General features: G+C 40.4%; 2 protein-coding genes across 7 annotated transcripts in view; both read left to right on the top strand.

Annotated features, from left to right (window-relative positions):
* LEMD3 (LEM domain containing 3) overlaps nucleotides 1-8,465 on the top strand; it is a 41,648-nt gene extending 33,183 nt beyond the window's left edge. The window contains exons 10-13 of one of the 2 annotated variants that reach the window (XM_059846972.1): nucleotides 3,030-3,111; nucleotides 5,778-5,883; nucleotides 5,970-6,048; nucleotides 6,280-8,465. In XM_059846972.1, the coding sequence (XP_059702955.1) occupies nucleotides 3,030-3,111; nucleotides 5,778-5,883; nucleotides 5,970-6,048; nucleotides 6,280-6,443 (431 nt within the window). In that variant the 3' untranslated portion in view covers nucleotides 6,444-8,465. Of the gene's footprint in view, nucleotides 1-1,276; nucleotides 1,389-3,029; nucleotides 3,112-5,777; nucleotides 5,884-5,969; nucleotides 6,049-6,279 lie in introns of those variants that run through there. The other variant, XM_059846973.1, reaches the window with a different exon arrangement.
* A 929-nt stretch (nucleotides 8,466-9,394) lies between these two features.
* MSRB3 (methionine sulfoxide reductase B3) overlaps nucleotides 9,395-14,751 on the top strand; it is an 80,983-nt gene continuing 75,626 nt past the window's right edge. The window contains exon 1 of one of the 5 annotated variants that reach the window (XM_059846965.1): nucleotides 9,395-9,610. In XM_059846965.1, the coding sequence (XP_059702948.1) occupies nucleotides 9,410-9,610 (201 nt within the window). In that variant the 5' untranslated portion in view covers nucleotides 9,395-9,409. Of the gene's footprint in view, nucleotides 9,624-14,751 lie in introns of all 5 variants that reach the window. The other 4 variants (XM_059846968.1, XM_059846966.1, XM_059846970.1 and 1 more) reach the window with 4 other exon arrangements.

The following is a 14,751-nucleotide window of genomic DNA, read 5'->3' as shown; positions in this document are numbered from 1 at the left end:
CTGTACTACAGTCTCTTCAATGGTCACTTTAAAGCCAGTGCAAGAGACACTTCTTCCATCACAGACAGTGATAAATGAGTTGACAAAAGCTCATGTGTTTAGCTGCTGCTGCTGCTCTTCAAATCTGGAATGATACTGTGATACTCAGTTTAAGGTAGTAAAACGAAGTAAATTATGAATGAAATAAAAAGTAGCTTCCTTTCCTTGAAAGTGCTCAGTTATCCCCAGGGGGGATTTATGAAAGTCCTGAATTTTTTCCCACTAGTGATTTACTGTACAAAGTTGTGTCTCTGCTTTCCTATTTCATCTCTATCTTTTTATCTTTGTCTTGTAAGCATTACTCCTTAGACCTGCGTAGAAAAAGGTGTGAGATGCTTAGTTAACCAGTGTGTAGCTTATATTGTTGTCCTACAAGAATGTTTGCTTATGCCCTTATCAGGAATATTTTGTATGCTCCACACTAGTGTAATTTTTCAAGTAATCAGTACTGTATTCTGAACAGCTTTGTCACTGAAACAACTTCTTTTGGGGGAGAGGGAGAATCAGTTGCTGCAGATGTGAAATGAAGTTCAAGAGATATAAGTTAACTATGCTATTTTCAGTTTTGCTGTGTAGGTACAGCATTAACTTGCCTGTGTCTTCTCTGCACTCTCTTTTTGGTGCCATTTCTGGTATATATATTAAGGGTTATTATTGTTCTAGCATTAATTTCACACCTCACTGATTTCCATGGTAATTTTTTTCCCTTATACATGAAAAGCTTCATCTGAGTTGCAAAAATTACTTTTAATTTACCATGATTTTGAGAAGTTTTTTTGAGAAAAGGCAGAGTTCATCTTTATATTCATATGCTGCACTGTCCTGGGCACACTTCTCTACTGGTAGGATGTTACATTAAGGTAGAAGCAGTTTAGTCCTGTGCTGATGGTAGGCTCTGGCTGAAGTTATCTCAGTAAGCACCTGAGATCTTCCAGTCAAAAGGACATCAAAGTTATTAGAAACTGGAACAGGCAAAGCTTGGTTTATATAGATAACTGCACTAAAATGAATTCCCCATTTAGTTACTTTTGGATAGCTCAGTGGTTTAGCTACTTCCATAAATATCAGTATGGATTTTTTTTTAGTTCATAAACAGCTTGCAGAAATGTTGATCCTCTGGGTCTAGGATCTCTGCAAATAACCTCACAATTCTTTATCCTTGGATTAAAACCATGTGCTGAATAAACCTAGTTATAAACAATCAGCACATAATTTCCTCAACCCCACACCTTTTCAGGTCCAGGTCCATGACTAGGCCACCCCAGATCACCTTCTCCAGTATGGTGTGGTGCCCCAGTGTACAATATGCTGGTGACATTTCACCCCACCCTTGATCTGCTGGAGCCAACCTCCATAAGTAAGGTAAGTCCGTGTATTTTTCAATGTTGCTTAGTTCTGTAAAGTTTTTATTGTATACCCTATGTATAATTTTTAATAAGGGGCAAAAAACTTTACAAAACCATGTGCTATTGAAAAAGGACTTGTCCTTAAACTACAGGCAGCTTAGAGATTGATGCAGTGTCACCAGCATATTTAGAAATCTGTTCCCAAGACAAAAATAGACAGTTGTTACAGGTATTGGTGACTTGCACTCTGTGTGCATGTGTATTCTTAATAAGAACATTTCTAGTTATTTGGGGAACTTGCAGTAGGTTGGATATTAGAATTGGAGGCTACCTTTTCTAATTTCTAGTTGGTAATTGTATTTTATTTGTCTTGGGAATTTACATAAGAAGAAGGTTTTCTATGCAGTATCTCCAGGCAGTGAATTTTCTCTTGGCTAGTGCTTGTCTTTCACAAGCAGTGCCTTCCACATGACTTAATTTTGTCTGTGTGACATGGTTTTTGTTTGGGTGGCATACAGAAGAGCAGCAGTGTTCATGTATTTTGGATGTACTTTCAAGATTTTAAAAGATCAGCAGTAAGAAGCACAGACATCTGCCCAAAACAGACACTTTTGACCCTTGGAATGTAACATCTTGAGTATGTCAAATTTTTCTAAAGTAGGATTGCAAAGGAGAAGTGTTAACAGCAGGTTTTTTGTTGTTGAGATTTTAATCTTATGTTTAAACTCTTTAATCTACTTAATCTCAATCTTGACAGCAAAATTTCCTTCAAGCCTTGAAAGCTGTTTTGCTAGGCTATCCCCTTTCATTTCCGCTGCTGATTTGTTGGCTCTTCTCAAGGCATGGAGCTGCCTGATCTGAATCTGAAGTGCTCCTTGATTCCTTTTCTCATGGTACAGTCTTCTCTTGTGACTCTCACAAGTAGATCTTGTGAACTTTAGAGAAGTTAATATTTATTTTAGGATTTCAGAATGTATTTCATAGCACTGTTCAGCTTTGAGTTACTCTGTTATTTTTGATTTTCATTTTTCTTCTTATATCTGTTTTATCCTCTTGGATGTTTCATTTCAGATTTTTAGAAGCTTCTGATCATGTGTGATCATTTAGGGCTATAAAGGCTCTGTCCTTCTAGAGCATCCTTGACATGTTACTGCACTACAAATGTAATGCAACATCCATCTTAAGGTCTCCTTATTTATTAGCCAGATGGGCAGCATATTGCCCCAAAAGTGGAAGAAATTAAAATTTCATCAGGCAGTTAGAACTGTATGGTTAACTTCCAGTTCCAAGAGTTTACTCCAGGTGTTGTGTATATCTGTCTTTTCGTGGAAATGTAGTGCAAATATTTTCTTTTCAAGAATATGGTATTTTTAAAAATATCCTGAATTCCTTCCATGTGGCCTGGATACAAGAGAGTGCCTTGAATGTAAAGGTTTTAAGTATAAAAAATTCAGCTAAATATGGTATGTTTTCTTCAATGTGGTAGAAGACTTTATGAAACTAATTTGCGTGAATTCTTTCATATATGAAATAAACTTTTTTCTGAGTAAAACTAGAAAGGTATCAATGTATAAAGTTGACATTTCTTACGTCAATGGTATTATGCCTATAAATAATGAGTATTTAATTTATTTTTCGTTCTAGCTTTTCATCTAGATAGAAGAAATTCACCACCGAACAGCTTGACACCATGTCTAAAGATTCGCAATATGTTTGATCCTGTTATGTAAGTAAAACAGTTATCTGTCTGTGTTTCTGCATTCTTTTGGAGGAGTCCATTTCTTACTTCTGAGAGGGGTTTGGAAGAAGTGAAGAAACATGAACATGTTGAAAAAAACAGGTTGTAAAAAAATGTTTCTCTTAACATCTATGCGAAGACATAAAAAAATCTTAACCGTCTGTCTTCTGTCCTTCGTTGTATTGCTCTGTGTCTTTGGCTCACTTCTTGAAGGATGTCACATATAGTCAAGCTATTTGGAGCAATAGCTGATCTTTATCCATTAATTCAATTTGTAAATGTTCAGTTGTATCAACTGACAGAGGAGACTCATTTGGCCTGACAACAGATTGTAAGTTTTTTAAGTGTTGTTCAATATTCTGGAGTATTTGGACTGCTACAAAGCTTGCACAGTTTACATTTAAAAGGCTGAATTTAAATCACTTTATGGCACTGTGACTGCCTAATTTTGAAGCAAATGGATTTTTTTAGTGGGAACAAATTAGTGCTGTTTACTGGCTTCTAATGCTCATGTAATTCTCATAATTCTGAAGTATGTACTGTGTATGAATAAGTAACAGGCCTTGTTTCATGTACCAAGGGCTAAGGAAAAATAATTAATTTTTCTTGTAGTCTTTTAAATCTTCATCCACTCCACTATTCTGTTATATCCCCTTTGGCTCTGGTAGGAGTTGGGAACTAAGACATAGGTTATGCCAGATAATCCTAAGCATTCAAGTCTCTTTGTCCATTGTAAAGAGATACAGGGACTCCAATAACTTCTCTGGAGTAAATTTTTCCTTAATGTGATTATACAAGGGAAAAATACAGATGCTGTGTCTTACAAGGGTACATGTGAGATGCTACCTCAATAATACAACCTATTGATTAGGACAGGAAGTAGGGGAGGACATCAGAGTATGGACACGAGTGATTGCAAAGGTTGGATGTATTTATTCAGCCTTTTTTCTAGCCACACTTAATTGGTTTAGTTCCTTGCCTTATTAACTGAAAAGCTGTTAGTTAATTTAGCTGAAGACAGTGATACCCCTAGCATAGAGAAGTACTCCAAAACCCTTTTCTCAATGTCTTTAAGATTTAATGTCTGGTCAAAGATACCAGCTTCTGTGGCTTCTGTAATAATTTTCAGGTTGCAGTAGGGTGAGCAAGACCGAAATTTCAGGGGTTTTTCAGGGTTTTTTTTTCAAATTGATCCTCCTGTAGGAGGATTCCAACATGAGATTTGCAGAGAATTTTAAGTGATATCAACATCCTTATTGTCTTTGCTTCAAAGGAGACTTTGTGAGCTGTATTGGTTAGTCTGAGTGGTACTGAAATGAGTTCATTCCTGAAGCTTCACTGTAATATTTATTGGTATGTTGTATTGGCTACTTTCCTGTTTCAGAATGTTAGCAGTTCAAAATGTCTGCTGTTAATGGAACTGATTACTGAGGTGTTATTTTTGTCAGAATAATCTCCCTTTTTAGCCTATATCTTTGCTGTAAGCTTCAGTGTTTTTCAGAACTGGCCCAGTCCATGCCCAACAGGTGCATTAAAAAGCCCCAACATTTATAGACTAGGAGTTGTGTTTTGACACTTGTCTTTGGTGCCTATGTCCAGTCAGCTATTTTGAACATTGCAACTTCTAATACATTGACTTTTTGTAGCCCTTTTCTTTTGGAAGTTGACCTAGCTCCATTACTGGACTGCTGGATTACATTCATAGTGGGATACTTCATCCAATTCCATATTGTACTCCTTAGTGCATTCTTCTTCTGTGAGCTGTCTTTCAGAGGACTGTTGCTTAAGGAAATAGTTCTTATCATACCCTTGGAGTTATCTTAAAGAAAACACAAACAGAAATCCAAAGCCCTCAGTGTAAGACAAACTGTATTATTAATCTGCTTGTGTCATTAGAGGAAGGAGGCTTATGTTCTTGTTCCAGACCTGAAAAGGATGAATGCTTTCATCCACCTAAAACACAGAATGTACCAGTGTCTGTGATTAGATTGCCAAGTATTGTTTTGGCGTTTGCTGTGGGTGCAAGGTATGTTTAACAAAACTAGTTTTAGCTGCTCTTACAGTGACTGTATACTAACAATAATTACTGAATTCCTTTCAGTGATTACACCAGTAGCTGTTAGAAGCAGCCCCATGAAACAGGTCTTTTTTCTTGACTTGAGAATCATCTGGGAATATACTAGTTAACTTGTTTTTATTAATGTAGCACAGCAAATAATCATCTCTCTACTGCCAAAAGTCAGGGAGGAACCATATCAAGGGAACAACTTGTCCAACTTGTTCACTTATACATTATGAACCCTCACATCACAGCATCAGACTTTGTTGTGTGTTCTAGACATTGACTATGCAAGGCAGAAACATGTTTTTTAACTATCAGTGTAAGCGCCAGTTGGATAAGCCCATTTTAGGACAACACCCCACTCCCCAAATAGAGGTTATTCCTTTTGATTTGTAGGGTTGAATTTTCTAAAGTGGACTATAGGAGCCAATTTACAGTGTATTCAGTAGGAAAAGTACTTAATCTGTCCCAGAGGCATTTACCAGAAAATTATGTAAAGAGACAGAGAAACCAGAATCAGTAGGGAAGTATGAGAATGTTGTGAATGTTTAAAAAATTACGTAGTCCCTTAAATCTTCCATTGTTTTCCTAGGGAAATAGGTGATCACTGGCATCTAGCAATTCAAGAAGCAATCTTGGAGAAGTGCAGTGATAATGATGGAATTGTTCACATTGCCGTAGACAAAAATTCACGTGAGGTGAGTGTCTTTCCAGTAGCATCTTAATACTTCATCCTTTTCAGCTGGACTTGCAAAAAACCCAAATCCCTCTTTCTCTTACTTAGGGCTGTGTATACGTCAAGTGTCTCTCCCCGGAGTATGCTGGAAAGGCTTTCAAGGCATTACATGGCTCTTGGTTCGATGGTAAGGAATGGGAGTTTATAACAAAACATGGGTAGAAATTACCATGGGTGCAGAAGGTGGGTGCAGTTGGAGTTCTTTTAAATGGTGAAATGTATCTAAAGTATTGAGCAGTTTAAAAAAACCTGGTAAACTAATTTTGATGTAATGAAATATTTGTGTTTTATGTCCTGAAGCAAAATGCAATAATACTGGACTAGAAGGTTTCTCTTTTCCTGTTTCTTTGCCTCATAGGAAAGCTGGTAACAGTAAAATACCTGCGACTAGATCGGTATCATCATCGTTTTCCCCAGGCTCTTACTTGTAACACTCCACTGAAGCCATCAAACAAACACATGAACTCTATGTCACATCTGCGTCTTCGGACAGGCACAACTAATTCTCAGGGAAGTTCCTGAGAAGACTTTCTACGACTGCTAGGACTGTTACTCGCAACAGGAATGTTCCTGTTTGGCCGCCGTCTTCCTTTTTTAGTGCTTTTTGTATGTAATACTTTAAAGATTAAATAAAAGTTTGAACGTTCCAGAAGTCTTGTTTCCAAAGGGATTTAGCAATGAGGCAGTAATACTGAGCTGACAAAAAAGGAAAAACCAGTTGTTTCACGAAGTTTTCTGGGGCTATAGTAAACCGATGCATTTAAGTTTTGCATGAGGAATACCGATTTCATTATACATTTGCAGATGTGGTGACGTATCTTTGCACCAAGAAGTGTTTTTGCTAATACAAAAGCATGGAGAAAAGAAGACTTCCTGTATTTCCATAGTTTCCTGTGAAATAATCTTGTGGGTATTTTGTAACAAGCAACCTACAGTTCCTGATGGTGAATAAGTTAAAAAAAAAAATTCAGTCAATATTAGATTTTTGTTGCTATATAAAAATCTTTTTCTGCAGCTGGGGTATGGGGAAAGTGAATTTGGCATTAGTGGTTGCATATCAATGTGAGGGAAGATGAACTGATTGCGGATGTACTGGGTTTTGTATATAAATGTAAATGCTGGTGGTGGCAAAAAGGGTTGTGTTCTGTGAGGATGTCTGCATCGAAGCAGCAAATAAGCTTCCTATTTTATTCAAAACCTATTGTTTTATATGGTTTTGGCTGTACCATGGCAAGAGGCCAAATACTTAAAAATGTTGGATACAGGTTAAATATCTTTTATAGGTTTTATATAAAATACCTGACTGATTTTGTGTGAAAGGTCTGATACCAATTGTAATGAATTCAAATTTGTGAGCAATAAAGAAGCAATTGGCAGATACTGGAAAAATATTTTGTGAAAAGCTGTATTTATTATTACAAGTGTCAGGGCTGTGACAAAATACCATTGGATTAAATGACATTCCCAGTATATTATAACATCTTTTAATTATCCATTTATATGTTAAAATTTAAAAATTCCTTCCTTGCAACAATTTTGGCTCATGCAAACTAGTGCAGCTGACAGTAAATCTTGTGATTCCAAGTTTGTAAATTTACTAATGTTTACCTAGAAGTACAAAATTGTTGCTGAGAAGCTTAGTTGCAAATCTAAGATTATTGGCTTTACTAATCCCCACTCCTACAACCATTTTACCTAGTTATCCAGCTGAACATCCTGTAGGAGGTGAGACTGGAAGCATACCAGTCCCACAAATTTTACTGAAACTCACTTTACTTTGTAGATATGATGGATCTGCAGCATGAACTTGCACAAATAATGCACGTTTTTCTTACAGTTAAGTAAACATGATGCACACTATTCTGCAACAGGAAATCCTATTGTGCCTTACCTTTGTGCTTTTGTGGGCACCATGTTTATTATTGGAGAGTTTGTTAACTGAAAAATTTTAAATCCTCGGTTTTATGTCTCAGATGCTAATGAATGAGTATATATAATATATAATCAGCCATGCAGAATTCTGCTTACCAAGGACAAGTACATATTTTTGATGGGTAAGTGGATTGTGCCAGGTCTGGTAGATTTTTGATGAGTTTTATTATATACATATATGTATATGTATAATATACATGTATATGTATTATATATATGTATATAAACTAATTTTGTTGTATTTGATGTGCATCATAGTGATTTGTTAACCTGACCTTAGTGACCCCATCTTGTGACCTGTTGCAAGAGTGAATGTAAAAATAGCTGTGGCATTTTAAAAAAGGTCGCCTTGATGCAAATGCATCTATCTTGCTTCTAAGATATACTTCTTGTAAACACTGTACATTTTAATTGTAATATGTACTATTATGCAGCTTATTTTACCTTAAACTGTTAAGTTGACTGATATCCCTTCCTGCAAGACAGGGGAATATGTATAATATCTGAACATTTGAGAAAAATCAGATGTTTGTTGTAACTTGTCACCCTATCCTGTAAAAACAAACAAAAAACCAAACCAGACTCGAATTAAAGGTTTATTAGGGGTTTTTATATGTGTCTCACCTTCTAGATATTTGGGTGTCTCTGACTCAAATGCTTTTCTTATCTGGGGTGGAGGGGGGAGATGGATTTGTTACATATAATTAGATTTTAGTATTTATTAGGGTGTGAACAGGTGCTGCCATGAGCTGACACAGACAGCCGAGTTTTACTTAACTGTCAGGTTGACTTGTCCTGATTTTGTACTCACGGAGTGCAGAGACATTACCTTGCTTCCTAAGTCGTGGACATGCCATGTCCCCCTGTTGTCTCCCCTGTTAAAGGACAGGGGTGAAAAGCCTTAACCTTGTGCTTTCAGCTTCTTGTATTTTGAGGTACAAAGAGTCATGAAAGGGATTTTGATAGAGTAACAGAAGAGGTTAGCTTTTTTCCTGTCATTATCTTATGCTGTTTGACAATTTAGTGACAGGTTGAAGGTTTGGGGGGTAGGAGGAACAAAGAAGGGTGTGTAAGTCCATTATTTACATTAATTTGTCCCCCATACATACACGTGTCCCGTGAGGAAGGGGAGCAGGAGGAGGAAGAAGTTCGCTGTCGTTCAGTTCCCTCTATTTTAGAAGCTAGGCACGGTGGGCACTGAGCTGTCGTAGTTTCGGGGTCAGTGATAACGTGAGGAGCTGCCTCCGGGTGGGAGCCGTGGGCCGGAGCCGCTGCGGCGCTGGCAGCGCTGTCCCCGCTCCCGGCCGGCGCCGCGCAGGCAGCTGAGGGTCACGGCAGCGTTGGCTCCGCTCGGCCCGAGCGCTCCGGCCGCGGCTCCCTTGGAACTGCAGGAACGTCTCTGTAAAGGGGCGAGGAGCCGCTTTCGTCGGCCTGCCCTTTAACTCTTTAGGACAGGGCACTTGGGCCGTGCCGCGGCGGCGGGACGGGGCAGGGTCCCGGCCGCCTCCCCGCGCTGCCGGGTCGTGCCGGGCGTGCGGCGGGAGTCTCCCGGCTCCATGTTCATATTTGGCGTTGGCCGCCGGTGCCCAGGAATTTCCCGTCATGCTCCCCGGGCGGCGGGCCCGTCACTGCGCTCCCGCGGGGCGGGGGGGCCGGGGCCGCTCGCTCGCTCCCTCGGGCCGCTCCCATGCGCGCTGCGCCGCCGCCGCTGCTCCCCGCGCTCTGCCTGGCGCTGGCGGCCGCCGCAGGAGCCGCAGGTAGGAACCGCAGGTAGGAGCTGCGCCCGGGCCCCCGCCTCCACACCGACCCCCGCTGCCGTGCCGCGGGGAGGGCGGGCCGGGGGCTGCGGCGGGGGCGAGGGGAGGAGCGGCCCCGGCGGCGCGGGGGGCCGGGCCGGGCCGGGTCGCACCTGCCGGGGCTGCGGCGGCAGCGAGGGGAGCGGGTCGGTGCTGAGAGGGACGCCTCGGCCCCTGCTGGCGGCCAAGAGGGGGGCTGGGGTCGGGGGTCGCTCGGGTCGGTCCCCCTGTCACGGAGCGAACCCCTGAGAGCGCTCGTCGCCCCCGCATCCCGGCCGCATCCCGGCCGCATCTTGGCTGTGCCGTTCCCGTGGCCTCCGCAGCGCCTGGACCGCGGCGCGGCGCAGCCCCGGGCTCCGGGCGTCCTGCGCGGTAGCTGGAGCTCCTGACTCAAACGGGCTGCACAGCTGAATAGCTGGCTCGGGGAAGCAGCGCTTGACCAAGTGCGTAATAAGTTCAGTTCAGCCGCGATCCCCAGCTCGGTAAATTGTGCAGCGCTAGGTCAAAAAAGGAGCTTAAACTTCACAAATGAGCTCAGAATTTGGTTGTTTTTCTGAGGAAGCTCTGTGTTCACTGACTAGGTTTGTTTGGTGTTAGTCTTCTGACAGATAAAATCGATGCTAAGGATGAAGTAGAATTTATTTCTCACGGTCCCTTGCCCAAGTTGATGTAGCTGTACTTGGTGCATTATAATATTCTTGGAAACAGAAATGAGACTTAATTAAGCTTCCTGTAGTATTTGACAAATAAGCTTTAAATGCTGTCTTTCCTGCTTGAGCTGAATTTTCAGTCATCACCCTCTTAGCTCAAAGACTGTCTGAAGGCACAGTGATCTTAAACAAACATAGCTGTGTATTAAAAATGCCAAATCTAACAGTAGTTATCTACAGATAAGGCCGAATGCCAACTGTTAGCTAGTGATAAATGCTGTAAGGCAGTCTCGGTAAGCATTCCGACCCTGAGCACAGCCTTTAGGAAAGTACTGAGCCTTACATTATATATGTCATGCTTTTAGCTCTTTCTCTGTTGTTGCTATTAAATCCATTCTGAAGATGCGCTCTCTGGACAGATAGAAGTCAGAATGAGAAATCTGCAATAGCCAGATATTTTGCCTTACTGATACGGCTTGCTTATGGCGAGTCACCTGTAAATGGAACAGCGATCTCCACTCCCACTATATCACAGTGCCACTCATTTGAATACAGAATTTAATGCTTATAATTCGTCCTGCTTATGTTCTTGCCCTTGCTGAGTAGACACAAGTGCTTTCTGTCTTATTTGCTGATGATTCCCAACTTTTTGTTACGTTGCTGCGTGCCTTTGCAGTTCGTCATGATTCCTTGTCTGCCAAATTTGGTTGGTAACAGTGCCCTTTGAGTCTGATTCTGGGAGTAGTTTCCATGTGGCTTGTCATCTTAATCAGACGTTTGCTCATAGTTTCTAAAAGAATCTCCTGCCTCATTTTAGACATGGCTTATTTTAGAACAGTATTTTTCAACTGTCTTTTAAAATTTATGTAGGGAAATAACTATGGTTAGCAGCTTAACCAGAGTTACTAAATAATCCTAGAATTCTGAGATTAAAAAAGGATTTTTTAAAAATAAAGTTCTGCATTGCTTTGTTAAAACTGGTAAAATTAGTGGAGTTAAACAATATATAGTTCAGTTCAGAATGTGGTTGGTCAGTCCTTTTCCCCTCTGATGTACCTTGGATCTTAATAATACACATTTGAAATAATCTTTGAGGAGGAAAAAACAATTCTATTTTTCTTCCAAAAGCACAGTCTTTAAAAATAGTGCCTTTGTAGATGGGGTAATGTTTCTATATTTGGTAGCAAAGCCATATAAAGTAGTTGATCCTAGACAAAAATAAAGTCTTTTGACTGATTGACCTTGCTCATTTTTCCAAGTGGTAGCAGTTACACACTCTTACAGGGGTTAGTTAATTCAGATGTTTATGTCAGTACATACTGTAAGAATTCGTTATTTTTTGTTTGTACGTACCATAAGAATTCCTTACAGCTGTTTGGTAAGGGCCAGCTTGCACGTGAGGGAGGTATTTGGTCCTTTGCCCTGTTATTTATGAAGGTATGGGAGGATCTTGTTTACCTACTCGTGTTTTGTCAGCTTTGTAAGCTGATACTTGTTTCTGTATCATTGGAGATCCAGCCTATTTATTACATTAGAAATGCTGGAAAATAGAATTTCTCTACTAGGTGGATTGTTAACAGTTCTATTGTTACTTATTTGAAAAGATGGGGTGATAAGAGTCAGTAGGGGAAGAGAAGAAAACACACTGTTAAGGATATAATCTTCTCAGACAGAAGGTTAAGAAATCTGCCTGTCTGCATCTGACTGGCATTGCTACAAGCCAGCAATGCAGTAAAGCCATCCAATTTGGAGATAGCTTTGTTGAGCTGCATAATTAAAGTGAGTGTGTCCTCATTACAGAGCAACTCTTAAGCTACATGCAGCATTATATCAGTCATAGGTAGGGAAAATGACTTTATTTTCCCCTTTCTATTATTTTTCTTTTTCATTAAAAGCTGTAATTTGGGTAGCACCCAGGCTATGTATGAACTTGAGCTATGGAGGCTTTAACTGATAGGAAAGTGAGATAAGCATTGGCCTAATTATAGCTGGGTGTAGCTCTAGTTTAAGGGTTCCTTAGCCAAAAGACCCCCACATGGACCCTCAAATTTCTGGTGTGTTTATGACATTATAATTAGGAATTGCTGTCGAATAAAGTCAGGTGTGGATTTATCTTTCCCTGAGTAACTCTGAAGTTGGTATGCTTATTTTGGAACAAACTACAAGACTAGACAGAAATAGGGTGTTTCTTGCTCGGGAGTAATCATGTCCATACATGGAGTTATTTCAAGGTTACTTTCTCCAAACAAAACAGAGGTCTTTTAAACAGAACAACAAAAATCCTGAGAGCTTTTGGGGCTTTTTTTTCTTTTTTCTTTTTTTTTTTTTTTTTTTTTTTTCTTCTGGTGTGTCTCAGAGTAAGAAGTGGTTGCAGGCTAACTTTCCCTTCCCTTACTCACCTTGCTTTGGTAGGACTTATTGTTATCTTTTCAGAGGCTTCATTTCCCTCAGAAGAATCTTTGGTTCTCAGTGAGCTATTAATATGTACTAGCTTAAAAAAAAAGCGCAAACCCAAAGATTTAAGTCCTTCTCTGTGGTATTTTGTGAATGTATAACCAAGCAGCAGTGTTGTTAAAGTAATTTTCAACTAACCACTTAAGAAAAGGAAGGAAACACACATCGCATTATTAATTTCTACCAGAAGTTGAAGAATGTCATTGTGTATTTTAACAGGGATTTTTGTGTCTTTAGTCTGTAAAGACGCTGATCTGTATTTTTTGTGTGAAAATAGGGTAGAAGAATTCTTTGGGAACCCCATTTATGGTGAGGTAATTGGAAATTATAATTTATCTGCTTAGCTCCAGCCTTCTGGTTCTCATTTAGCAACCTCAGTTCAGCATTATCTGAAAACCACACAATTTAGCAACTGGAACTGGGAATAAAGAGGCTTTTTGCAATAAGGACTTTAAGATCTGAGGAACTGAACAATACTAGCCCAAAACAGGCAAGAACAATAGTTACACTTATGAGGTGCTAACACAGTTTTGCTGTCCTCACAAACTTAAATTATAGTTTAGCATTGTTTTGTAAAATAATTAATAGCATAAATACTTCTTTATTTCCAGAAAATTTTGGATTTAAACATGATTCAGCTTAGGCAAAGTCTAAGGACAGGACTTCTGCAGAGGTCCCCAGTTTTCTTTTTCCTTTCAGTAGAATCTGAACATCAGGATTGATGATTTCTTTGAACTGTGGGCAGCAGCTTAGCAAAATGTACGTGGCGTACTAACACATTGTTTTGTTGGGAAGTGTTACCTCATCCAAGAAGTTTAAAGAGTAATGTCATGCATGGCATTTGGAAGTATTTCCCCACGGGTCTCTTTAGCTCTGTGTTCTTCCAGAAGGGGACAACGCCTTTGCATTTCACCTGATGGAAAACAAACCCCTACCACCAGGGAACAACAATAGTGCTGATGGAATGTAGCTGCCAAATGCCACCACTTTCACTCTCACCACACAATGAAAATGGAAAAAAAATTCAACACATGGAACCTTAGCAGTTTCCTGGGGAAGTGATCCATGCCAGTTGTGGCCAAAAGGAAACAGCCCACAAAGTGTTCCTTCTGGCTCAGGGATTGCCCTGTTCTTGTTCCTCTCCATTCCCCAGTGCACGGTTCTCAGGGAAATCTGCAGGCAAGGCTGTTCCAGATGCCTTCACAGAGAGTGTAAGACCTTCATGGTGGATTGGTGGGTGGGAGCCACATGGATGTGTGGAACTCTTCCAGTTCATGCAGCACAGTGAGTCTGGCCTTGGCTCTCCTGCAGCTGGTTCAAAAGCAAGCATTGATGTCGGTTTAGAAAGACAGGTGTCTGCTAAGGAAGGCAGGAGCCTTCCCTGAAATGGAAAATGTAAACCCCCTCCCTCTGAATTGCTATAAATTTTAAATTAAGGGGCTCTCAGGCAAAAATATGGGAGCAGGGAATAACAGTTCTTTACAAGGGAAGAAAATAAAAAGATAAAATAAACAATGCAGTAAACCAAAACAACCCTGACAGAGTCAGAATACGACCTGACACTGTTGGTCAGCGTGTTGGTAGCAGTCCAATTGGAATTGTGTGCAGTCCTTCTGGAGTGTCAGGTGGGGTTCTGTTGGAGCAGGGATCCTGTAGAAAGGGTGTAGTCTTCCTCTGAAGGTCCTGTGGAAGAGACAGCTGTTTCTCTGGGAAATGTAGTGGAGAAGCCGTGCTGATGTTCCAGAACCTCAAGATTATAGCCAGGTAGGAATGCTTGGCTCCTCCCTCTGGGTGAAGCATCTCACAATGGGATGCTATTGTCCTTATCAGTCATGCAGTGACATGCAATAGCCTGTTATTAGCAGATGTCTCCCCTGAGAGGGGATTGGTTGTGGAAGAGATAAGGAAAACTGCTCATTTAACAGAAGACAACTGCCACACAGATGGCAAATAGAACACATCTTGCCTTGCAGTCTGGGACAATTGGCTTGGTATAAA

Source organism: Haemorhous mexicanus, chromosome 5, assembly GCF_027477595.1.
Source record: "Haemorhous mexicanus isolate bHaeMex1 chromosome 5, bHaeMex1.pri, whole genome shotgun sequence".
Taxonomy (NCBI): domain Eukaryota; kingdom Metazoa; phylum Chordata; class Aves; order Passeriformes; family Fringillidae; genus Haemorhous; species Haemorhous mexicanus.
This window is presented reverse-complemented; position numbering and strand designations above follow the sequence as displayed.